General features: G+C 34.3%; 1 protein-coding gene across 2 annotated transcripts; it reads left to right on the top strand.

The window, feature by feature from the left end:
- The first annotated feature begins 536 nt into the window (after positions 1–536).
- LOC146531236 (poly(A)-specific ribonuclease PARN-like) lies at positions 537–23,820 on the top strand. 2 transcript variants are annotated; one of them, XM_085198098.1, is made up of 15 exons: positions 537–696; positions 775–1,125; positions 1,215–1,347; positions 1,880–2,035; positions 2,430–2,562; positions 2,810–2,931; positions 3,466–3,584; positions 4,094–4,333; positions 4,811–4,897; positions 5,783–5,931; positions 6,367–6,422; positions 20,327–20,361; positions 22,558–22,569; positions 22,831–22,952; positions 23,577–23,820. In XM_085198098.1, the coding sequence occupies exons 1-15, from the start codon at positions 678–680 to the stop codon at positions 23,793–23,795; spliced, it is 1,953 nt and encodes a 650-aa protein (XP_085054224.1). In that variant the 5' UTR covers positions 537–677; the 3' UTR covers positions 23,796–23,820. The 2 variants fall into 2 exon arrangements, with proteins under 2 accessions (XP_085054224.1, XP_085054225.1); XM_085198099.1 differs by lacking the exon at positions 22,558–22,569.
- The last annotated feature ends 1,358 nt before the right edge of the window (positions 23,821–25,178 follow it).

The following is a 25,178-nucleotide window of genomic DNA, read 5'->3' as shown; positions in this document are numbered from 1 at the left end:
CTATATTAATTAGAATATTTGTATATAGGATAAGTACATAATTCGTAAAATTATGTACTTGTACTGTAAAATATTGGTACGAAATATTATACTAATTTACAAAAGCATGGAAATTATTTAAAAAAATATAGATATATAATCAGAAATAATTTATCAAATATTAACTAACTTAAGCTACTTCAAAATGGTAGTTATTTTGAAATGTTAAACATAAAATTAATATAAAAGCAAATTATATTTATTCATCAATGAATCACACCAACGACATTATTTTTAATTAATTAAAAATGAAATAAAGTTAATTCTGGAGGCATTGTGCGTTGATAAAAAACATAAAAATATTCATAATAATACAAGTAATTAATAATGAGCAAATTATATTTCCACCGATGTTAGTTTAATAGTTTGTTTTTATTACAATATATCATCGTTGCTGTATATATTTAATGCAGTTCAGTTCTTAATTTGTTGTTATTTAATGCATCAAGTAATAGTTAAAAACCATAGACAAGACAAATCTTTTTTAAATGTCACTGCCAAAATATTGATATTCAGCTGAAGTAGCTCGTCTGTAGAGGCAGAACACTGTATGTATATAAATAAGTAAAGAAATAATAATATTTACATTCTCACAGAAACAGTAATTCATGTTATTAAATATCTTTTATTATTAAAAAATGGAGGTAACTAGGAAAAGTAAGTGGGTTTTTATTGTTTAATAATATAAAACCTCGTGGTGGATTGCTGTGATACAGTGTTTCTTTTTTTTTGCAGACTTTAAAGAGGCATTGCATCTTATAGGTGAATCTATTGCAAAAGCTGATTTCTTAGTAATTGATACCGAGTTTACTGGCTTAATAAATGGAAAGAACGTGTCTATGTTCGATTCACCACAGGAATACTACAACACGTTATTAAATGGATCTACTGATTTTTTATTAATACAGTACGGTCTTTGCGCTTTTTACTGGAATGATGAAGAAAAACATTATATGAATGATGCTTATAATTTTTTTCTATTTCCTCGGGGACATCCTGGACCTGAGAAAATCTTTTTATGTCAAAGTTCAAGTTTAGATTTCTTGGCATCACAAGGTTTTGATTTTAACAAGCTTATTAAAGAAGGTAAATGTGATTAAAATGATATTTTAAATATAGTACACTACACCTTATTCTCTACATTTATATTAATTGCCACTATTTAAATATTATAGGTATTTCATACATGACAGAACCTATTGAATCAAGGTTGCGAGAAAACTTAACTGAAAGGCAAAGTAGAATTTTAAATGATAAGGATCCAATTGTTATTCCTGATGAAAATAAACAACAAATTGAAGATATATGGTAAAATATTTATTGTAAATATTTGTACTAAACTGTACTTTATAAATTATTTTTTTATTTAGTATTCTAATTAATATAAAAGCAAGTATATGTACTTTTAACAGGGATCTATTACTATACAAGGAAAACTATGCGGTTACCATACAGTAGGCAGAGTAAACATAGTGTCATGACACCCTGTTTTCAGATAAATTATCTGACCTCCATCATTATTGTATTGAGTGGCCGGATTCAATTCCATTCTTTTCCTAACAGAGTATGTACATAATTTGAATGTAACTCCACAAACCATAGGGGGATCAACTCCACAAACATTTCATCTCTAGTCTGTCAGACACTGTCTTATTAAGCCCAATTTTTAAATTGAGAAACATGAAATATCTCTTTATAAAGTATAAGATGTAATGTTATTTTATATCTGGTATTAAAGCAAATGGTTCTTAATAATTTTAATAATAAACTCAATATATCTTATTAAGTTGACTGTATACATATAATTTTTTTTCTTTATCTTAGTGAAACTATATTTCAGTGAAAAGGTTAGAACATTTCTAGATGAAAATAAAACAGACGAGATGGAAATAGAACGGTGCAATGCATTCATTAGAAGACTATTATTCCAAGAGCTTGGTTCAAGATTCAAAGATGAGGCTTTTGTTGAGACTAAAGTCTTAGAAAATAAATCTAGGTAAATAGATGGTTTTTAATTTAATTTTTTTACAATATTTGTAAATATTTTAAAAGAAATGAACACAAAGAAATATCTGCTTCCCACTAATGTATGTTTAGATTTTTATTTAATTACTACGCATTTTTTAATATATTTTCATAACATATTTTAATTCTGTTCCTGTGTATAAATTAGGAGTTAAAAAGAAGGGAAATATTCACCTGTATAATACATGCATATCTTATATTTGTGTGCTCACATACCATAACAGGAAATAACAATATGGCTCTTCTAAATATTTTTTCAATTTCCTCCAATAGTTTCTGAGGCTAAGGACATCAGCCTGACAAGCTTTACCTTTATAATATTAGAATCGATAATATTTTAAATCATAAATGTTTACTTCTTTCAGAGTCTTAAAAGTAACAAGAATAAAATCTCCAAGTGATAGTAAATCAAAAGATGACCAGAAAAGAGAGAAGGAATGGGAAGAGTTTGAGGAAGCTGTTGGATTTAGCAAAGTCGCTAGAATGATAAGTCAGTCTGTAAGTATATAAATATAATTTATCGCACAATCTATACATCTAACAATCAATCGTACACACATATCACATATAAATAAAATTGAAGTGTCTGTCTGAGATTCAAACATTATGCTAGTCTTATTTAGAGGCTGTTGTGGCGCATAAGTACAAGCGTGTGATTGTAACGCGACAGTTGTGAGTTCGATTCCCACTCAGGGGAATCATTTATTGCATTAAATATTTTTTCAAGCATTATTTCTTATTCCAGGAGAAATTAGTAGTAGGCCACAATATGTTGCTAGATGTGTTGCACACATTGAGTCACTTCTTTCAACCTCTGCCTGAGGACTATGCATCTTTTAAGGAGTTTGCACACTGTATGTTTCCAAGGTTTGTAAATTTTATATATATTTCATTTTACTTCAACTGTATGCATCTCGCAAATAGTGGGGTATGCAGAGGAAATCCTTTGAAGAACTGCGTGAGTAGCTGAACAGTAAAGAAATACGAGTAACATTCCACGGTCGGAATCGAACCTACGGCCCTTGCGTATATAGTCGTCTTAGGCCCATATTGATAGTTATCCTGCATAAGATTCAATTGATAAAAAATAATATAATACTTTATGGCATGAATAAGAAAAAAAATACAGTTTAATTTTGTTTTAATTTGACTAAAAAATATATAAGCCAATAGATACTGAATACAAATTAAGAAGATAAACAATAGTTTTAAAATTTTATATTAATCCGATACATCATTATCCTTTGAATATTCCTGAACTTAATGGTGTAAAATAAGCCAAGCAATAAAAAGGCTTTACTTGTTAGTATTGTTTTTAAATTTTTGTACCTGCAATTAAAACATTATTTATATTTTATAATTGAAAAATATTTACTATCTTTTATATATTAATTTTTTCAGATTGCTTGACACGAAGTATATGTCGAGTTTACCTCCATTTAAAGATAAAGTGGCGTCAACTGTTTTACCACATCTCATTCAAACACTTTCGGAACCACCTTTCACATTGCCCGAAATACGTAAGACTTTAAATAATATTATAAATAGCTGTTTAGGAAACTTATAAAGTATTAAATGTAGTGAGAATTGAACCCACTCGTCTTTGAAACTTGCCGAGCCCTCTGACCACTAAGCAATAAGTTCTCTAAGTGACCGTCGTGGATCAGTGGCACGATGTAAATGAAGTGGTTGTGGATTCGTTTCCTCACTTCGGGTAAGGAATTATTTTTTTTTACCCCCTCGCTCAGGTAACAATACAAAGTGCGGCGCTAAGCTCCGCCACCAAACACACAATGCCTTGAGAATTCGGTGGTGCGTGGGGAAGGGTGTACTCTGCTTTCCCTACTTATGCTTTATTAGAAAACTGAGCAGCTGAAAAAGAAAAACAGAATATTATCTAATATTTTATTATTGTCAGTTTCTTTTTGAAATTTCTTTCCTTCCTTTGATTCCTTTCGGATTTCTATTTGTCCTTAAAGATAATATTTTTACTTATATTTAACTTTAAACTATTCCTTCACTACACCAGCGGCGCTTTCCTCGCGAGGTTATACGTTCGCGCAGGACAAGCACCACGAGGCCGGTTACGACGCTTACGTGACGGGCCTTTGCTTCTTGGCAATGCACGCGCACGTAACCCGCATGCGAGGCGAAAAGTGTACGCGCGTGACGCCCGACGCTGCCGTGCTCAAGCCGTTTATAAACAAGTTGTATTTGGCGAAAACTGCTCATCAGGACTCGCCCTATATTAATTTGGCTGGGACTGATCGTGAGTTCTTTTTTTAAATTTTTATTTGTTGGTCTATGCTGTATCTTGAATGTAGTAGGGTGGAGGGAACCTGGGAACATAGTGTTAAGACACTTTGTTCCTCATTAAGACACGTGTTTTCCCCATTTTCTGCCGAATTTTTGAGGCATTACGTGTTGATTGGCGAAACTCGACGCCATGCTTTGTCCTGTTACCAGAGTGAGGATTTTGTCGTTTAATTAGATGTGCCTGGTTGTCCCGAAATCTTGTTATAAAAAACTAAATATTATAAAAAATATCAATAGTACAAAATAAAACAAACATGTAAAAATGATATAATAATAATAATTTACTCATCAAAATGTTAAACAATTGTTCCGAAAATTAGGTGCTGCGTGGGAAACAGAGTGTCTCAACACTAGGTTCCCTTGGGTCTATCTTGCTATATGCGGGGATTCAGTTACAAAAAATACCAATATTTATATATATTTGTTCTAGCTTCGCCATCTAGAGACCACGTGTTCCATTTAACGTTCCCGAAAGAGTGGCAGAGGAATGACATTAATCAACTGTTTAGTGCTTATGGTAAGTAGTTTTTCTGTTTATTTTTTTATTTCAATAACTATCATAATATTTCGTTCGTATGTGTTATTAGTTAGCTTATATACATGGTGTAACTGGATCGACGGATCAACAGGGGTCTATGTGTACGAGACCTCAATACCTCAGACCTCAGTGTTGGGTCTGCGCTTGTGAATGTTTTCCTCGATACAAATCATTAATATTAATTTCGTATCTTACAATAATTTAAGGCTATCCGTTTATAAATATTGGAAATAATATCATTTAGAAACTAACAAAGATAGTAGAAAGAGAATAAATATTGGAAATAATATCATTTAGAAACTAAAAAACAATATATTCTTAAAATATTTTTCCTAACTTCACGCTCTATACCCATATAGTAATGTAGACAAAGGTAACATTATGTTAAGACACTCTTAATTTTCAACATTGCGAGTTAAGTGGCGAAACTCAACGCTGCGCTTTGTCTCTTTACCAGAGTGAGGAATCGAATCTCACAACCGCCGCGTTTACACTCAGACGCTGTCTAACTGCGCCGCGACTATTTTCATGAAAATCTATTTATTTTAAACTAGTGGACCCGAACGCGGCTACGCCCGCTTGAACTATACGAATATTTATTAAATATATTTATAAAATTATTTTCAGTTTTCAATAGAGAGATACGTTAAGCAAGCTCATTTTGGGTGACGTTTTCTAACAATAAACTTTGCAAGCCGTTGTTCTTGTTGTTATGTTCATTCCGAGACCCTCAAGTTATCACAATTAAATTAGCGGTTTGGCCCTGATTGCGGAAAAGACAGACAGAAAGACAGACAGAGTTACTTTCGAATTTATAATATAAGTGGATTGCGTAACAGAAAAAATATTTTTTCCTTTTTTTAGGTCAAATCACAGTAAATTTCCTCAATGAAACGACAGCGCTAGTGGCTCTCTCCAGAAAGGAACTCGCCAAGACAGTATCAAGAGCGTTTGTTGATAACAACCAGATATCTCTAGTTCCCTACGTTAAATACAAGTTGATTGCTGCTAAGGTAATTTTATTTATTCACTTTATCTTAGTTTCACGCTTCACGTTGTATCCCGCATGTGGCAGGGCAGGTAGAGAGAACCTGGGTAACGAGTGTTAAGATACTCCGTTTCCGATTAAGACACTTCTGCACCGCGCTTTCGTCCGAAACAACGATGCACTTTGTTAGAAAAAAAGCGGCGTTGAGTTCCGTCATTTAGTCCATAAGATTTTAAATTTGGGCGGATTGTGAAGAACGACGACTCTTGTCACTAGCTTTTTTATGAAATATTTATATTGAAAAGTTTAATTTAATAAGGCAAATATACACTTATTAGATTTTTTCTTTGCGTTTTCAACATAAGGCAAGAGATGAGTACAAACATTATTATTAACATATATAACATTATTATACTCCACTTTTATTTTAGAAAATTCTAGAAATCTTCTTTGTCAACAGGCCGCAAATCAGCCAGTCCAACGTCGGGACGATTCGTCAGAGAGATACACTAAAATGTACGTAATTCTTGTTTCCGTTGTGTCAGCCATTGCATTGTGTTATTTTGTACTAGCGGCCAGCCCGCGGCTTCTCCTGCTTGAACTACATGATTATTCATTGAATAAACAGAATTGACTGACAACTATAATGACTTCTAATATGTTTTTTTTCCACATTATCGTAATTTCTATAAGGATTTTTGATTATTTTGAATTAAAAAATACGACTAATGTTGATACTTGATATTAATAATAATAATATACATTGAGCATGCATAATATAGATTTCATAATACAATTTTGTTTAATTTTTTGGCGTAATGAGATAAAAAAAATCATGTTTTTTTGTCTCCAAATACTTATCTTTTCTAAACAATATAAAAATATGTTAACTAAAATATGAAAATAAAACTGAGTATAGAACTTAATGCATAATTAGATGGAGAAATAATTTATACAGTATTGAGTTTGTACCTTGGGGTTTCTAGTCGAAGCTATTGTAGCTTTACGGATCGTGAGAGGATATCCGTAGGGTGCCTGTGTATCTCGTGATTTTAGGAATTTATGCCTTTTGTATTTTCATGCTTGAATTATTGCTTCCTTCTAGCCGTTTATACCGAATTACAATTATAATTACTCATTTTTGATATTGGATATCCATTTAGGAAGTGTCACTGTAAATGCGACAGGTTGTGGGTTCGATTCCCACTCGAGGAAATAAAATATTTAATACTTTCCTTGCTTCGCTCTCGTGTCGAAGCAAAGCGCGGCGTTGAGTTCCTCCACGCAATGCCTCTAGAATTCGGCGGAAAATGGGAAACATAAGTGTCTTAATGGGGACGGAGTGTCTTAGCATTAGGTTCTCAGGCTCCCTCTACCAACATTGCTATGAGCGCAATACACTGTGAAGCTGATTATTAGGTTAGACCTTAGACGTGTTCATTATTATATCGAAATTCACATGTAAATTAACTCATTCTATTAAAATAAACACAACCATAAATGACTTATTTAGCATATATATTAGCATACATACAATTAACTCTAACAATATTCCAACATTCTCATATACCAATTTGGGTGCGTCCATTATTGGCACAAATTCAATTCTACAATATTCTAAAGCTAAACTAACAAACTAAATATAACAGTTTGGTCACAAAGACTGGACAATGGCGCGTGGTGTGCGACCCCGCGACCTCGCGTGCGCGCTTCCGCCATCTTGCATTTTAATGCGCGCACAACATTTGCATAGCGCGCAACTAGCGACTCGCAACTCGCGACTGGACACGTGTGATGATATTCCGTTTTATTCTGTTCTCGTTTGCGTTAGATCGTGCTTGATACGAATGAAAATGGCATCTTTAATTGATTTCGATTGTATATATTTAGTGCATTTTGTTTCTGTTGTATGAAAGGGTATTATATTTATATTTTATTTAATTTTATATCAGACTTGCATATCTTAGCAGACCAGTAGAAGAGATATTTAACGTGTATGTTTTGAATTTTTTTGCAAGTCAGCGTTGATATATTTAAATATATATTTTCTAATTAGACATTTTCGAGTTTAGAATTTGCCTTAGTAGGAACGGAGTGCCTTAACATCCAGGTTCCCTCTGCTTGCCTTGCTATAAGCATTTTAAACATAATTAATAGATATGTGAAAATTATTTAAAAGGTAATATTTAGAAACGTGAAACGAACACACGCCTATTTGAAGCCACTACCTAAACATTGCCTAACATATGCATTGTGCGTGATCTACGACGTGGTTTAGCACCAAACACGCAAGTTCAGTAACTATACCGAACAATAATTTGTGTAATCAGATTAGAAAACTTATCAGTTTCACGCGTTTTCCCGTATAGCAGAAGAAGCCTAGTGCTAAAATACTCCGTTACTCACCTTATATCCAATTTTTGAGACTTTGTGCGTTGAGTGGAAAAACTTAACGCCGCGCTTTCTCTATCGCAGGGTAATAAAAAAGTACTTTTTTTAAAAAAAATAATTACCATAGATAAATATTTAATAACAATATAAATTATTTATAAAAACATTAAGTATGTTCACGACTTCTGAATCGATGAGTTTGAGATATGAACTGTCAGTATTAACATTCCACCATCTTCTTCTGTGTCAGTAGCCTCATATCTCATGTCCCATCGCGCCCGCGTACTTAATTATTTTCTACATTTTTTTACAGACAAAGGTAGCTACGTAATTAATTGGATGAAAAGATAAAATGGCAGCTTGATGATGTTTTCCACATAGCAGGGGAGAGGGCTGCCCAACCCCTGCGAAAGAGATAACATAATTTTAAGACACTCTGTTCTACGACTTTCCGCACAATTTTAGAGACGAATTGTATTTAGTGGCGGAGCTCAATACGTCTAACAGAGCGATGAAATAAAAATAATCTAACATCTTATACAATGATTGCACTGTTGAGGCCCGTATATAGTTCTTAAATAAATATACACCTATAATTTTTTATAAGTAAGTTCCGTTACTCAACGCGCAATGCCTTGGAAATTTGGCGGAAGATGAGAAACGGAGTCTTAATTAGAATACAGTGTTTAACACTAGGTTCCCAGGTTCCCTCTATCTACGTAAGAGATACAGCATAAAGCTATATATAAAACAAACAAAATAAACAAATATAAATAAACAGAAAGTCCCATTTCCAAAGCAGCCGACGATAGATGGATTTCAACTTGCAAGTGTCATTTAGCTCTAGGCGACGCGGTTTCACCATACTATCTCTTTCGACCTTTAAGGGATTTATGTTCAGTCCGAATTGCATTAGCGACCGCTAGTGGCATATCAAAGTTTGGCACGGCGCATATAAATAAGAGCGGTTAAAGAAACAATCCTGGCACGCGTCGATACCTCGTAAACACTAGGGCTTCGTCGGCATCGCTCGTGCCGATGCTATCGCCTGGTTACCTTGTTTATTGCACAGAGTAATGCTGTACAGAGACAACGGATAGGCTATATGTATAGGCTATATGTATTTTTTAATTGAATCTTGAGGATAGTTGTGGCGTAGGAGACAATCGTGTGTGTCTGTAAACGTGATAGGTTGTGAATTTGTTGAAAGTTGGATTCCAAGTTGAAGAAATTAAATATTTAGTATTTTCATTTCCTCGTTAACTTGGTAACGAGGCAAAAGCGGCGTTGAAGTCCGCCACTAAACCGCCACTATCCGGGGAATGGAAGTGTCTTTAAGACAACGGATTGTCTTACTCTACTTATACTCTACTTATTGTCTTACTAGGTTTCCAGGTTCCCTCTTTCTATCCTGCTATGTGGAAGATATAGCATAAAGTTAAATTTTCATTGATCGGGACGAATTATTTTCGTTTTACGAACATGATTGATAATAGCTGAACCTTTGGCTTCGCCCGCTTAGTCCAAAAGAAATAAGTAAGACTTGTGTGTTATGCTCTCGGAAGCTCTCAAGCTCTCTGGTTTGATATAACTTATAGTCATCCTCGATAAATGTCCATATCCAATAGAAAATATTTTTTTCAATTCGAATCATTAGTTCTTGGGATTAAGGCGATCAACCGAACAACTTTTTGAGTTGTATAATATTAGTATAGAGTATAGATTAAATTTAAAAATTACGCTAACATTAGATATGTTACGTTATCAATTTTTTGTAGCAAATAAGTAAAACCTTTATCCTTCTCATTCAATTCCTTAATATTAGGCATACTTTCTGTGTGACTCAAAAAGATCTGTAAACTTGTATCTGTACCACAAATTATACCCGAACAGTTAGATCTGCATTGTTCAGTATTCTATGCGAGATAAAGATGCGCACGCGTTTAAACTGGGTCGCGATTTTCTAGCTTCTGATAGCGGTGGTAATGGGCTTAAATCAGCCAGATTTAAATCTTTGTAGCCTTCTATTAAATATTGTCCACTCTCTTCTAGGGTCATCTTGATTTCACCAAGTGTGAGAGTAGCCATTGTATTCAGTTCTTATTTTAATGGAAGGCAAACATTTCAAGTTTATATTAAAAAAAGTAAACATTTAAAGCCTTATTTGTAGATTTCATAAAATTTTAAAAGTATTGATTATGCATTATTACTGCAGTTTTGCCCTCTTATCATCGTCTGGTTGGAATGAATAGCTTTATTGAACAAAATTTAGAAAATGCTAATTTGCTAATATAAATATTTTCAAAATTTTGAGGGCATTAGTGGCGTAGGAGCACAAACGTACGATTTTTAACACGAATGATGAGTAGTAATGAAATTTTTAATATTTTCATTTCCTCGGCATGGTAACGAGGCAAAGCGCGACGTAGAGTTCCTCCATTCAACAAGCAAGGTCTGCAGAGTTCGGCAGAAAGTGGGCAACGGAAGTTTCTTAATGGAAACGGATAATCTTAACATTAGGTTTCCAGGTTCCCTCTGCCTACCATGATACGTGTAGGATATTGTTTGAAGCTAAAAAAACTATTAACCTGGAATTCGATCTCATATTATAACTGAGTTAGACACGTAAAAAAAACAAATATTTGAAGAATGTAGTATTAACAGCTATTCAACCTATAATACTTACAATACCTGGCAAATATGTTAGATCTGTGATACAGATTGCTCTGTACGAGGCACGATAGTGCGCACGCGCCGCCAACTGGGTCGTGTTTAGGGTTGCCAGGTCGCCCAAATCTAATAACTGGACAGAATATTGAGGCTGTCTTGGCGCAGTGCATGAGTGTAAATGCGAGAAGTTGAGGGTTCGATCTTATTCGGAGAAATGAAATATTTAGTATTTTAATTTCCTCGGTTTGGTGACAAGACAAGCGCGGCGTTGAGATCCGCCACTTAACGCGCAATGTATCGAAAATTCGAACGCGGCGAAGGGAGAGTTTTAACACTAGGTTGTCTCTATATGCGGGATACAGCGTGAAAAAAAAATAGGACAAAATAATTGTATGTAACAACACTAAGCTCTTTTGCTTGCTTTAAAATATTTTCTTTCAAAATTGAAAAAAAGTATAAGAAATGTGAAAAGCCTATAGTTATTCCAGCTTTATCCGGACGCCTGGCAACACTAGCCGTGATCCCTCAAACCACCGATAGCTTACCTCGCCCAGCTCCCAGCAGTAGCATTGATTTAAGTACTCGTGTGAAATACAGCCTCCTGCCTGCGCTCGAGCCTGCGATGCCGCGATACTTCCCCACGTGGGCGTTGCATTGAATAATACACCGTTTATACCTTATCTGTCAAATAGAGGTGGTTAATAATTTATTTTCAAAGCGGTAAAATCCATAAATAATCCTTTTTTTTCTAAATTTAACATACTAAAATGGCAGGATAGCGTATATTAAGATGGCAATATAAACATCTATGGCGTTAAATGTTGTTAAGTCTTTTTAAAGTATATATTATTTCTGTTATATGAATGCTATAAATTATATTTTTTTTGTTTATCTTGGTCGTTTAAAAAAAGACAAATGTTTGTTTGTACAGTTAACACGAAATTCATATTAAAAGCCATTTTTGTCACCGCAACGCTATCGTGGTTTGGTTGTATATAACTGAATATGATAGGTGCAGGTTCCAATTTTATTTGGGGGAAATTTTATTTTTTTTAACATAAGTATTCTCTCGGTTTGATTTATTAAATTTGGCGTTAAGAATTTTTAATTTGAATACGAGACGAACGCGCCGATAGATTGTGGGTTTGAACCCACAATCTATCATCTGGAAAATTTTCCCGAAACGATTGATCGTTTCGGGAAAATTTTCTCGCTCTGGTGAGCCGTCCGAATTCCGCCACTCAGCACACCATGCTTCGAATTCGGGCAGCAAGCCGTGAACCCTTCTATAGGCGGTACAAGGCTGAAAAAAATACTTGAGAATAGTGATAACGACATATAAAAAGTGTTAACGATATAAATTTAATTTAATTTCCGTGAGTTGAACAATAAAGGGTGAAGTAAGCTTAAGTTCGTTCAGCCGAATAAAACATTAACAGTTTTCAAGATAGGAATCGTTTAGTATTCTTCCACTCTGGTTGCCACTTGAATATTATTGAGAAAGCTCGTCCATTCCGCTTGCCGTCGTGTTGGATTATTACCAGACGTAGGGCTGTCACCCGTGAAATGAAGCAGCCGGTACGCCTTTTAAATATACCGTTTATTGCTAAGAACTGAATTAAATAGTGGATGAATATTTTTTTTATACTATTATATAATTTTTCAGATAGTCTTTTCTTTACTTTGAAAATGAATATATAAAAATAAATATATAACGGTATAGAAAACAGTCAACCCTAAATTTTCAATTCTATGATATACTGAGAATTCTCTAATATGAATATTGTGGATCAAAGCTATCGGATTGTCGTGATAGATGTTTGTACTTTGTAAGCTATTGCCTTTTCTATGGAAGTTTTGTATGATTTTATTATAATACCTATTTACGAGAGTATCAATGCATCTGAAATGATTTTCAATAGTTGAAGAATATTTGAGATCTAAAAGCTGTGGTGTGTTTTTTTAATTTAAATTTTTAATACTATTAACTTGCGGCTTCGTGCCATTGATCAATTTCATGAGCATGTGCCATACATGACACTTCTAAGTAAACGAACGTTGTATGATGACATATAGCTCGCTCTCTTCGATATGTGGACTATCTAACAAAAAACTATTACTTCCTGAGGTTAGGCCTTCCAACCAAAAAAAGTAAAGAGATCACGCGACAAACTATAGTATATGATGCTTTCAAAGATATTTATTCAAATATTTTAGATAATATAAGCATTAAAGCTCAGCAAATGCCAGCCCAAGTTAATTTCGAAATAGAATGTACACTTAATTATTTGCTTAGGACATGAGATACTAAGTTCGATTCCATTCATTATGTTACAACATTTGCATACAAGCCCATTAAACGTTTCTATGTTCGAACAAAGTAGCCAATTTCTCAAAGAGCGGCGAGGTATTCCGCGTGCGTGTGGACAAAAGGCTAAGATAACCCTGCGCGCGCGCATTGCGCTAGCTTAATACGAGCTCTTTATTCCTGACGGGGTACTAATGGCGCCACCCGACGACGCCCGCGATTTAGTGTTATAAGACGGTGCTCTAACGACGCACCATCAGTTCCACGCCTCTATCAGCCCGGCTGAATGGAAACTGGGAGGGCTTCACGCGAAACATATTCATTTTACTCGACTTTGTATCTTATTCTGCATGCCCATTGCGGATATTCCGTAAACCGTGTTTCATTATAGCTGTTTTAGGTTACAAATGGTTCGAAATAAATACTTTTTATTTTTATTTAATATGACTTCCACGCAGCTTACGATTACGAGGCACACGCGAGGAATTGTAATGACCGAGCCAATTATATTTATTTAATCGTACATAAGAAACAGATGCGTCTGATATCGTTCGTGTTTTATCTACAGATGGACGCGACAGGACAGAGCAAAACCTCTTTGCACTGATACGTGGTATTTAATTGACGTATAGATTCGTGAGTAAACCACGAGCGTCCGTCACAGGATTTTGCGCTATATTTTTAATAGGTTTAGAGGCGGTAATTGCGTGCTCATATTTGACGTATTTGATGGTACGGCAAGGCCCAAATATGCGGTGTCGGCGCACAATTTGCCCCGGACACGTCACTCAGTGTAATTGGCTGTGGCCCACCATTAGCTAATGAGATCTTGCGATAGGATCTGGTCGGCGTTTGTGCAAAGAGTATCTTATGGCGTCGAAGATAGTTCGCCGTTAGTCGGCGGTGGTGACGGCGTGGTACGGTGGTGCTGACGGCGGTGGTGGCACTGTGTCGGTGTGAAACCATCCGACGTGCCGACGTCTTGCCTATTGCGATCGATCTGGGCGTATAAGGAGCGCCTCCGTATCTGACTTCAAATGATTGAATTTAGTACAGTACTTTTAGTTTACTACTAGTACCTGCTCGTATACTAGCGTCTGTCATATGTACGCTTGTAGCGTACATTAACGTCCATTCGGCGAATTATATTAGTTGCTGCGTGCATCTAAAAAGTTTTTATTGATATTACATTTTAAAATAGCAGATATAATTAATACTTTATTGAAAAACAATTTTGCCTGGTCTGGAATTTAAAACGTTTATTGTATCTTTTAAAGTAAGTGTATTTTAATTTTAAATGTGGTGGTAATTCATAGGAAAATGTTATTATTACGGGTTGTACGGTGAAGTCAATGGTAACGAGTAAAAAGTACTACACTGTATACATATTTGGTGCAATTAACAGTATGTGAATAGGTGTTTCTTATGAAAAACTCGCTTGCCCTTACGTTATGCGTTATTTCATCGTCCTAGTGTATACTAGTCGTAGGGAGATTGGCCATAAATTAAGTGTAATTGATACGACAGAGACATCACTCTCCTAGACCACAAAAACATAGTTTACCTTTTTCGAGCGGATCTAATAAGCCCCCTTATATATAAGGTAAAAATCATTAAACTGTCCGGTTTTAAGAATTAATATTCGTGTAAAAAGGTGACAGTTATTCTTTACAAAGTAAATCTGTAGTGCTCATGATTGACCGGAGCAAGCAAAGACGCGTTGGGTTAATTGTATATGTACGAGTATATTGTATAGATCTAATAATTACATAGAAGACATTTGAAGCCGTGGTGGCACAGGGGGACAAGCGTACCTCTTCTTCTCTTTTAGCACAGCAGGGTAAGCATAGGGAAACTTGGAATCTAGTGCTTAAACACTCAGTTCCCACTAAGACGCTTTTGATCCCTGCCTTCCACCGAATTCTGGAGGCGTTGCGTGTTGAGCGGCAGAGCCCAAAGCGGAGCTTTGCCTCAATAGCAGTGCGAAGAAATAAAAATACTAAAAAATGTTATCTCTTCGAGTGAGACCTGTAGCGTTTATGCCCCTTCGGTACCACTATCCTCAATACGAGTAGTTAATAATTTATTATTAGTTAATTAATTCGGAATATTCTTTGATTATTCAATTGGTCCCATTCATCTCTCTCATATTTCGATATTACGTCCATATAAATTTCGTCGCACGGAAAATCAGTAATTCAAATGAATTTACAATCGTCTATTTTGATCAACAAATTGTATTCATATTCAGTAAGTTCTATTTATGATCGCTTAATCTTTCATTCGTACCCATAAAGTGAGATTTGGTATGCCCACCTATTATTGCGTCGGTCGCAACAAGTAAATCGTGATTGCTTAGTTAGGGTTGAAGTACCACGGACCACGGATACACCATATTGGTCATACACCACCACCATTATTCCTTTTATTTGGCACCTAAATTGGAATGGCAGGCGTGTAAGCTCGTGGTCTCGTGGTCTCTAGTGATTTATATTCAACGATATCCTTGTTGCTGTAATAATAAATACTGGTAGCAAATTAACAAGAACGTTAACGCACTGGCTTGACTAATTCGTATTGGGTTACAGGGATGTTTTTGAACCTCTTCCTGCTTTGTCGACTTGAAGAATATTGGGTTTCGTGTCTCCGTTGCTTAATTTATTGATTTTGTGCGACGTTGAGATGTTTTGGGACGAAATACTGTTAGGTATACAATAATGAGCCATCCGCAAGTTTGTGTCTGGCGTATATCTTGGAAGAAAGAAAATGGGGAACGGAGTGTCTTAACAGTAGGTTCCCTCTGCCTATCATGCTATGCGTGCAGCGAGAAGCTGGATAATATAAATTAAACTAACACCAAGCCTGTCTGTAGTTTCTCGTAAATATAGTTCTTATATCTCTAAGTATTTCACCATTAAATCTGCCCTCGTAGTACCAGCAAAAAGTGTAAGTAAAAGCGATCGATCTAATGGCGTCGTGGTTAATAAACCGACAAACGTCAAACTAGGTATTGTTTCCAATGTGATGTATGTGCATATGTTATTTGCACAGTGTCGCCGGGTGTCCCCGGGTGACAGCGGACGCGGGCTAATAACGGGTTGCCGTCAACGTTGGGAAATATAACGCTTGTGTTATATTGGCCCAACTAAGATGTATTGGTCAAGCAGATTAGGCTCGATTCACATGATGGTAGTTGAGTTTAAATGGAACATTTTCCAGTCAATATTTTTTTAGGGAATATTTTAGTTTTCGCTTTAAAACCTGTTCGGTTTAATGCGGTGTAGTGAACGTTACCCGCGTCAGCCTAAAATTAATGAATAGGTGAATTAATTGAGAAAATCATGAAAATACTTCTCTCATACCACCATCTATTTCATGTTTTTGACAATCTTCTAAAATATAGGTATTAAAAAAAATATAACATCAAAGCTTTGGTTGTATGATATTTAATATTTTTCAGCATATAGTAGACAGAGAAAATTTAATATCAATACACTTTGTTCCCCAGTTTCCATCCAATTTTATTCCCCCTATTAGAAATCAAACCTACAGCCATCGTGTTCGCACAGTCAGCAATATACTGGCGTATATTGGTCCAAGTTTATTCATGTGATGGCTCATCAGAAAACAAAGGCCACTCTTGCGCTTGTCACTGTCAACTAAGTGAGTACGCCCGAGAGGTAATTAAGCGCGCGCCGACCAGTGTTTGAATTTCGAATGAACTCGGATACGTGTCACATGATACATTAGGTTCCTTAGTTTACACTGATATGGGTACTTGCTGTTCATACATTTTAATAGTTACAAACGTATAGTATGGGTGATGTGTTGTGGCTTTTGCGCATTATATAGTCGGGAAGAAAATAATTAGATAAAATATTAAACATAAATTTGCACAGCTGTCTACAGCTAGCTTCAAGGGTGACACGACTCGTTAACCGTAATGTAGGTTCTGAATATTTGAGCTTGTTATAAATTAGGTTTATTGATACTTAATATGTTTTTAATTAAAGTTTAGGTTTTTACAAAGGAATACATGCACCTTGTCTATCACAGCGGACAAAAAGATAATAATTTAAATTTATTTATTCTCCAAAGCACCAACTGAGACAAACGTTTTACAGATTTTATGTCATTACCAGAATTTTATCATAAACAAGAATAAAGTTATTAATAAAGCCAATACTCAGTAGTCAATCAATAGCTTCACCGTGGCGCGTCGCGAGCCATATTTGGTCCAATGTTTGATATATCGACCATCTAGGTGATTCGTCCCATACATTTACGATATATATCATGGCTTTGTTGGTGAAGAGAGTCAACCAATATATTCCAATTTCCAGAATATAAACAATATAAGTGGAGAGGATCCACAGACAAACAAGTATATTATATACGAGTATATAATTTATTTCTATAATTTGGGAACTATAAGTGCAATTGTAATGAAATTAAGTTTCTTATTACTTTTATTTTACTTTTTCCACTTTATTAGATTACTAGTGACCCAACCGCGGCGTCGTTCGCCTAAAGTTATTGTTATATAACTGCCAAATTATACAAAATCTTTACGAGAATTGTAGCCTTTTTTATTCTGATAAATGAACTGTATAACTGTAAAGTTTCATCTAAATACGTTTAGTAGTTTTTGCGTGAAACTGCACCACATTTGACCCTCAGCTCTTGGACTTACCCACTTCCCGCCAACCTCTTTAGGTTGTCGGTCCATTTATAATATACTACAAAAATATAGATTATCGCGAAACTTACGATACATTGGTTCCCTTCAAAACCAAAGCAAAGATATGAGAGAAGCAGTACCTACATTTAATTGATCATCTCAGGAATGCGAAGATCAAGAAGTCCAGTTGCTATGACAAAAAAAACGAATATTTTATTTGTACAACATAATTTTCTCATTACGTACTCTCGGTGTGGATCGATTATAACTCTTGTATAAACAATAACTCATTCATTTAAAAACTGGTAGCTACTTGTAAACTGTTAGATTGGAATGTAATTTTTTATCGAATTATATATCGAAACAGTAATGGGAACCCATTACTGTTTTATGTGTTTCTAAGAAGATATTCTCTCTGGTGTCTATGATTTATGGCGTTATGAATTCTATTTGATTTTACATGTCGTTTTTTTAATAATTAAAAGTTTGGTAGAATTTGTGCAACATAGAATTCTGTCGCTCAGTACATTTTTTAACATTTTAACAGTTTCTTCTAAAATTTTAAAATCAAAAATCTAAACATGAAGGTCTAGTGGTAACACTAAAGTACTTAATCTCACTAAATCTCGGCAGAAATACCTCCAGGGTCCCGTTTTACATTGAAACACCACCGGTCGTGACCGTCGCGAAGTAATTTGGCTCACAGGCGGTACGTTCTTATCAACTGACAGGTGAATGCGGGGCGTTAGTGTTAGACTTACTAAACTTACAATTAGCGAATGGGTTCCGGTACCAATTAAACTTAAACTGACATCTACATGGTGATCGGTGGTTGGATTAAAAATGGTGGCGACACCTGCGATTTTTTAGTTTGAACAATTTAACATAGGCGTATCTAGATATATTTTCTGGGGGAGAGGAGGGAGAGGGGTATCTGGACATTTGAGGCAAAATTTTTGTTAGTAAGATTTCTGGGGTGGGCAAGGCCTAACCGGTCCCCCCTGTTCCTGTACTCGTGCTGAGTTATCATCTGTATTTCTTTTGTTTTTTTTTTCAAATATTTAATTTCCTCGAGTGGGGATCGAACCCACAACCTGTCGCATTTATAGTCGCACGCTTCTACCTTTGCGCCACGACTGGCCTCAAATAGTGGTCGTAGGTAGTGATTGAATAATTGTAAAATACGTGAATATTATATTGGAATAAAACCGAAATAACAAGGATTTTATAAAGTGTTGTCACTTATCCACTATAATCGTACCTCAAACTATAAGCTGTTCTCCACGTGGGCGAAGCCGCGAGTTGAACTAGTATAGGTAAAAGGAATGGATAAAGACCAGCTGGCACAATATTTGATATTTATTTTTATACTTCTATTCTACAATTAAAGATAATTCATATAATACCTCTTGGAATCGATTAATTGTTGTTTTTCTTTTTACTATTATGCAGTTCATCAAATTCAAAATATTAGTGCCCCTACAACTGGCCTTTAATATTGTAAGCTATAATTATTTTAATTATCTCACGTATCTCACATTATTTGCGTTTAATTATAACAAGATATGTTCAGCGAAATTTTTATTATATATAGTAATGCAGGTCAGAGGTATTGTTGGAATGCATTTCAAATTTACTATTGCATCGGTTGCACTTTAAAAAAATGATGCATCTCCTAAGAAACAATAGAGGGCCGATTATCAAACGTTTATGGCGAATAACAAAATATTATTTATTAGTGAATTTTTACCTTACTTCGTTATCGTAATATGTTTTTTAATGTTCTAAATAAAAAAAACACTATGTGGAAGTTTTTTTTTCGAAAACAAACAAAGAAACAAACAATTGGAATACGATTGTTTGTTTCTTTGTTTGTTTGTTTATTAAATGGATTAAATAGTCAATGACAACAAGCGCTTGTGGTGTAAATATTTCTAGTTTAGTGGACATTCTTGGGTATTGTCGTCGTCGTTAACTATGTGCCTTTTTGTATGCATGATGTGCAACTATCAAAGTAATTTTTAGCACTATTTCCATAATACATCATCTTTTATTTTCTCCGCTTCACGCTGTATCCCGCATGCATGGTAGGCAGAGGGAGCCTGGTGTTAAGAAACTTCGCTCGCCACTTTAAGCCGAATTTTGTAGGCATTGCGTGTTGAGTGGCGGGACTCGAAGACAGCACTGCGCTTGACGACAGAGCGAAGATATGAAAATATTAAATTTCATTTCCTCGAGTGGGGATGATATTTAAATGTATATTATTTTAATTAGTAGTTTACCGTTTGATTTTAATAATGTTATGTTGTTTTTCCTTGAAACTATTGTATTTATTTAATAATTATATACAAAAATGTTCGTTTTTTACAGATATTCGCCCGACAATACTGCAATGACACGTCGAGGTATGTGTGTTCATTATATTTTCCTATTAAACAAAAAAAAGAAAAAAGAACAGTACATATTTGCATTTAGTGAGCTCGTTACTGTGGTATTTCATAGGTCGATCCACTTTGTACGTTTACTGTTGATGTAATTTTTTTTTTTCATTTCTAGTTATTTTTTATAATTTTAAAATTTCTTAATTGTTAGTTCTTTCCTAATAAATATATGTATGCATGTCTAAAAGGAATTGACAATTCTTAGAAAAATGGTGGATTCTTACCTGTTAACACCAAATATTTATGTAAATATTTTTTATATCAACGCACAATGTGCGTATAATAACGACGATGTACGACGTTAGTTTTTTGTTTCGCAAAGCGATAGTTACGGGTTCAAAACCCCTTCAAGAAAAGTCTTTGTTTTTTTTGTATGTATAGAAAACGGAAATCAAAATAAATAGAACTAGGAGAGAAATATAGATTCTATCAGTCAACTCTATAGTATATGGTAAATATAAAAAAATATTAATACATCTCTTAGTGCTGATCTCATAATTCGATAATATTTAAAACATAACAAACATGGTCATGGAACTCTGTAAACGCAATGATTGTAGGATTTCATTATGTTTTAAATTATTTTTACTTTCCCGTACGTTCTTTTTGTATGTCCCACTGATGGTGAAAACGTGAGGGTGAAAATACAAATTTTTTTTTTCTTAGCTGACATTGTTGATATCGACTTATATTTTGATTATAACAATTGTATTTATTAAATTACTATCATAAAGGATGGCAATTAAATATTCTAAGAGGCTTCGCTAATCATAAGATAAACATCTTAATTGTCAAATGTTCGTAGGTGATGGGGAATTAGTGTTGCCATTAAAAAAAATATTATTCAAATTATAAACTACTCAAATAATTAAATATAAAATACAAGTAGTTCTTAGAAAGCCTGTCGTTGCCTTCATATATATTTTTATATTTGTTTTTTTGAAAGACACATATAATTGATATATAATTTTAGGAACTGCAAGGACCCTTCTTTGCTCCAGTTTTAATATTTATATTTGGTCTCGCAAATGATTAACTTTTTTCCTAAGTAACTGGAATATATGGTGGCTTTTATGGTGGCCAACTTTGCGTTATAAAGAATTTATGTCTATATTTAGTTGTCTCAATAAAGGAATGTGAAAAAATTAAATAACCTTTATAATATTACTGAGACCCTCTTTGGAGCCCTACATAACTTTCATACTTCAAGAATCATTAATCTAAAATATTTCTTTATAGAGTTTTCTTTGTCATTATTTTTGCTATTAATATATGATTTTATATATTTGTCTGTTACAATACCTCTATTTAAATTAGCCTGTACGGCTGTTAGAGCGTTACAGTGTTGCGAAAGCAATTTATGTCAATTATAATTTGTTTATGTTACACACTGTAGCAGGGTAGTGTTGAAACATTCCGTCTCCCTCGCACCGCCCAATTTTGAAGACGTAGCGTGTTGAGTAACGGGGAGCAACGCTGCGCTGTGTCTTCTTACTATAGTGAGGAAATGAAAAATATTTATTTCTTCGAGTAGGAATCGACCCCACAATTGTTTCTTTCATAATCAGGCGCTGTGCTGGTGCGCCACAAAGGCCTCTAATTGTAAATTATATTATTCACGTCATAATTTTCTTAAAGTTCTTTTACTTTTTTTTTATCCGCTTCACACTGTATCCTGCATATAGATATACAGTGCTTAAGACTCTCCACTCTTCACTTTACGCTGAATTATGGAGACATTGAGTGTTGAGTGGCGGTACTCAACGCTTAGCCTCGACACCAGAGCAAAAAATGAAGATATTAAATATTTAATTTACTCGAGTGGAAATTTTGATTTCATTTTTTGAGTGGGAATCGAACCCACAACCTGTCGTGTTTACAGTCACACGCTTGTGTCCCTGCGCCTAGTGGCCTCTTATTTTTTACATATATATATATAACCTATTAACTTAAATATGCGAAAATACTAAATATCCTTCTGTGTATTTTTTACGCAATGAATATATAATCTTATAATTTTTTGAGGTTAATTTTTACATACATTACCAACATCGAAACGACTATATTATATACCGTCCTTTATGATAAACTGCAGCATAAAATTTACATTTATGATATACATCGTTTTTTTTCTTATTGCATTCAAAATTATAACCTAAGGCTTGCCTTCATGTGAGTACAAATTCTAAACTGTATTTAATTCTATCTTTCCTTACTCGGTTCTTATGATCTAACGCAAAAATAATAATTATTCAATATAATCATATGAATTTTCGTAACAAAAAAAATCTCAAGGCTTTAATTATTTGAATCTGTTTTTTTATATTAATTATTTGTTCTGTTTGTTGTCTGGCCTCTTTATTGATTGATTTAAACCTTTAACTAATTATACATTTACATATAAAAAGTATTTTTGTATAAATCATATTAAAGGTACTGTAAGCGATACTAAAGTGGTCCGGGACGTGGCGTCGAAGAAGAGCAGAGTCCGGTCGAGCAGTCTTTCGTTAGCTCCCCAGCCGACGCGTAAGAGGACCTCGTCTGGCGTTGTCAAGGTATGTATGTATGATGTAGGATGAATAAATAGTATAGTACGGTCATTGAGTCTTGGCCGCCCTGACATTAAGTGTAGACGGCTGCGCAGATCTGTTTTTAGGATTTGTTTGTATGACATACATACAAATATACATAGCTTCACGCTTTATCCCTAGCGGGGTATTCAGAGAGAACGGAGCGCTAAATGCTACGGTCTCTCTCTTCATACCTCTTTCTCCTCGTCCACTGTCATCAACTTCTTCATACATGCCCTCCGGGGGATCCTCATGCTTCTTACGTAACCTTCCTAGAGTATCTTTGATACTGTGTTTTCGAAGGTCAACCGAGGTAGGGTAGGAGAGGTAGGGGGAGACTACCTCTCTTGCTGCTCACTTTTCCATCATAGATCTTTTTTGCCATTCTTTCATCCAACATGCCTAAACCAGCTGAGCACGTTCTTCTTCATTCTCAAGAGGGTGGAGGTGGAGAACGGAGTGCGTTGATACTAGGTTCTCTGTCTTCCTACGATCATCGAGATCAGGCAAGCACATTTCGACTGTTTACGGTTTAGAATACTTATTAGTCCAAAGAATATTATGTATTTTCTATATTATTTTTAATTTAAATGAATAATTAAAATGCAGATTGACGATTTCGAGCCGCCGGCGAAGAAAATTGAGCTTACGGAACCCACTGAAGACATTTCAGATGTTATTTCTAAACCAAATGGTCGGAGAAAAAACACTAAAAATAAAGAGGTCGATGATAACGTAACTGATAAGGACAAAGTGATTGAAAGATTCGATAGCGATAGCAAAGTCACGTGTGTGACCACTTTCAAGGAAAGCTATGATTGGGACTAATAAACTATGGATATTGAAGTTGAATGTGTTCATTTGTTTTATTTTTTCTTACTCTAACGCAGAATAATATTTTTAAAGTGTTTTTCCATAATAAAGATAGAAAAATATTTTACGTTACATAGTTACAAGAAGATGGGTTAAAACTTAATTAATTATTTTTAATACATTTTAATTATTTTGAATTTCTTTCGCTCCTTGGTTCGACGAGTGTTGCAGTCGGTGTCGCCAGCACGTTTGGGATTTCCAAGGGCATTGCATAGAAGAAGGCACATGCCGCTAGGAAACCCCAGCAATACAGCGACATTTTTATATAGAAATACTAAAAACAATAATTACTATATGACAGTGCTACCTTATTTAACAATTAAAAGAATTTTTACTAAAAATAAAAAAAAAAATAATTACCATAGCCAAAAACCAATTATACAATTTAAAACGTATATCTCAAAATACATATCATCATTTACATAATAGAGTGACAGAAGCCTTAGAAAAATTAATTTATATCTTAATACATTTTTTTTTTATTATTCATAATTATAATAGAACTGTATACCACTACATAAATATAAAATACAAAACAAATAAGTTAATTACAAATGAATATAACGCACAAACATAACCTTTAATTGTAACATTTGTAAGTGACAGTACCATTACATGTATTAGACATCAACGCGCTCACGTGTCACAGCCTATAAAGCGAGCAGCGAGTAAATGAACGAGATCGCACTCGCGATAACAAACCGATTGTAAGACATTTAGAATAATTCTATTTTAAACTGCTATGAGCGGACAGGACTGTTTGTGTTGAGAGAGGTTTAAATTCAAATAAGTTTCGTCATGCAAAAGATCTTCGATTAGATAATTCGTGACTGGTACAATACATATATATGTAGATTTTGTCTAGAAACTAGGATGATAAAGGGAAAGTGGCGTAGCTCATATTTTATTTATAATTAAGCATAAATTCTTTTTAAACCAACTTTAAATTTGCTGTAAATTTTAACATAAGATAAGTTATGCCACTTTTACCCTACTTTTATACAATATATTTTTTTATTGTGACACTGATTGAGTTACATAATTGTTTTTTTATCGACGTTATCATAATATATTGTTTTCCTATAATATTTTTAACAGTTGATTACTTTTCGTTAAAAGACATATGCACATAGAGGAGGCTATTATAAATGGGTTACAACATAAAATACAAAAAATATTTATAATAAATCATACAATAAAAATCAATTTTAATTAATAGGATAATTAAAGGAAAAATCAAAGAACCACCTATTATGTTATTTATATGAGACTAACGCTCGTATACCTACTTAAATAAATTTCCCCAGCTTTCTACTTCATATATCTTTGTTGATCTAC

The sequence above is a fragment of the Heliconius melpomene genome, chromosome 15 (assembly GCF_056956725.1).
Source record: "Heliconius melpomene rosina isolate 202511_hmr_F chromosome 15, ASM5695672v1, whole genome shotgun sequence".
Classification (NCBI taxonomy): Eukaryota; Metazoa; Arthropoda; class Insecta; order Lepidoptera; family Nymphalidae; genus Heliconius; species Heliconius melpomene.
The sequence above is the reverse complement of the archived record's forward strand: the minus strand, read 5'-3'. Positions and strand labels throughout refer to the sequence as shown.

Bases quoted from the DNA above. Each gene is read 5' to 3' on its own strand.
- LOC146531236 (XM_085198098.1), top strand. The intron at 1,348-1,879 runs GTAAAATATTTA...ACTATATTTCAG, and splicing joins CAACAAATTGAAGATATATG to TGAAAAGGTTAGAACATTTC. The intron at 3,585-4,093 runs GTAAGACTTTAA...TCACTACACCAG, and splicing joins TTTCACATTGCCCGAAATAC to CGGCGCTTTCCTCGCGAGGT.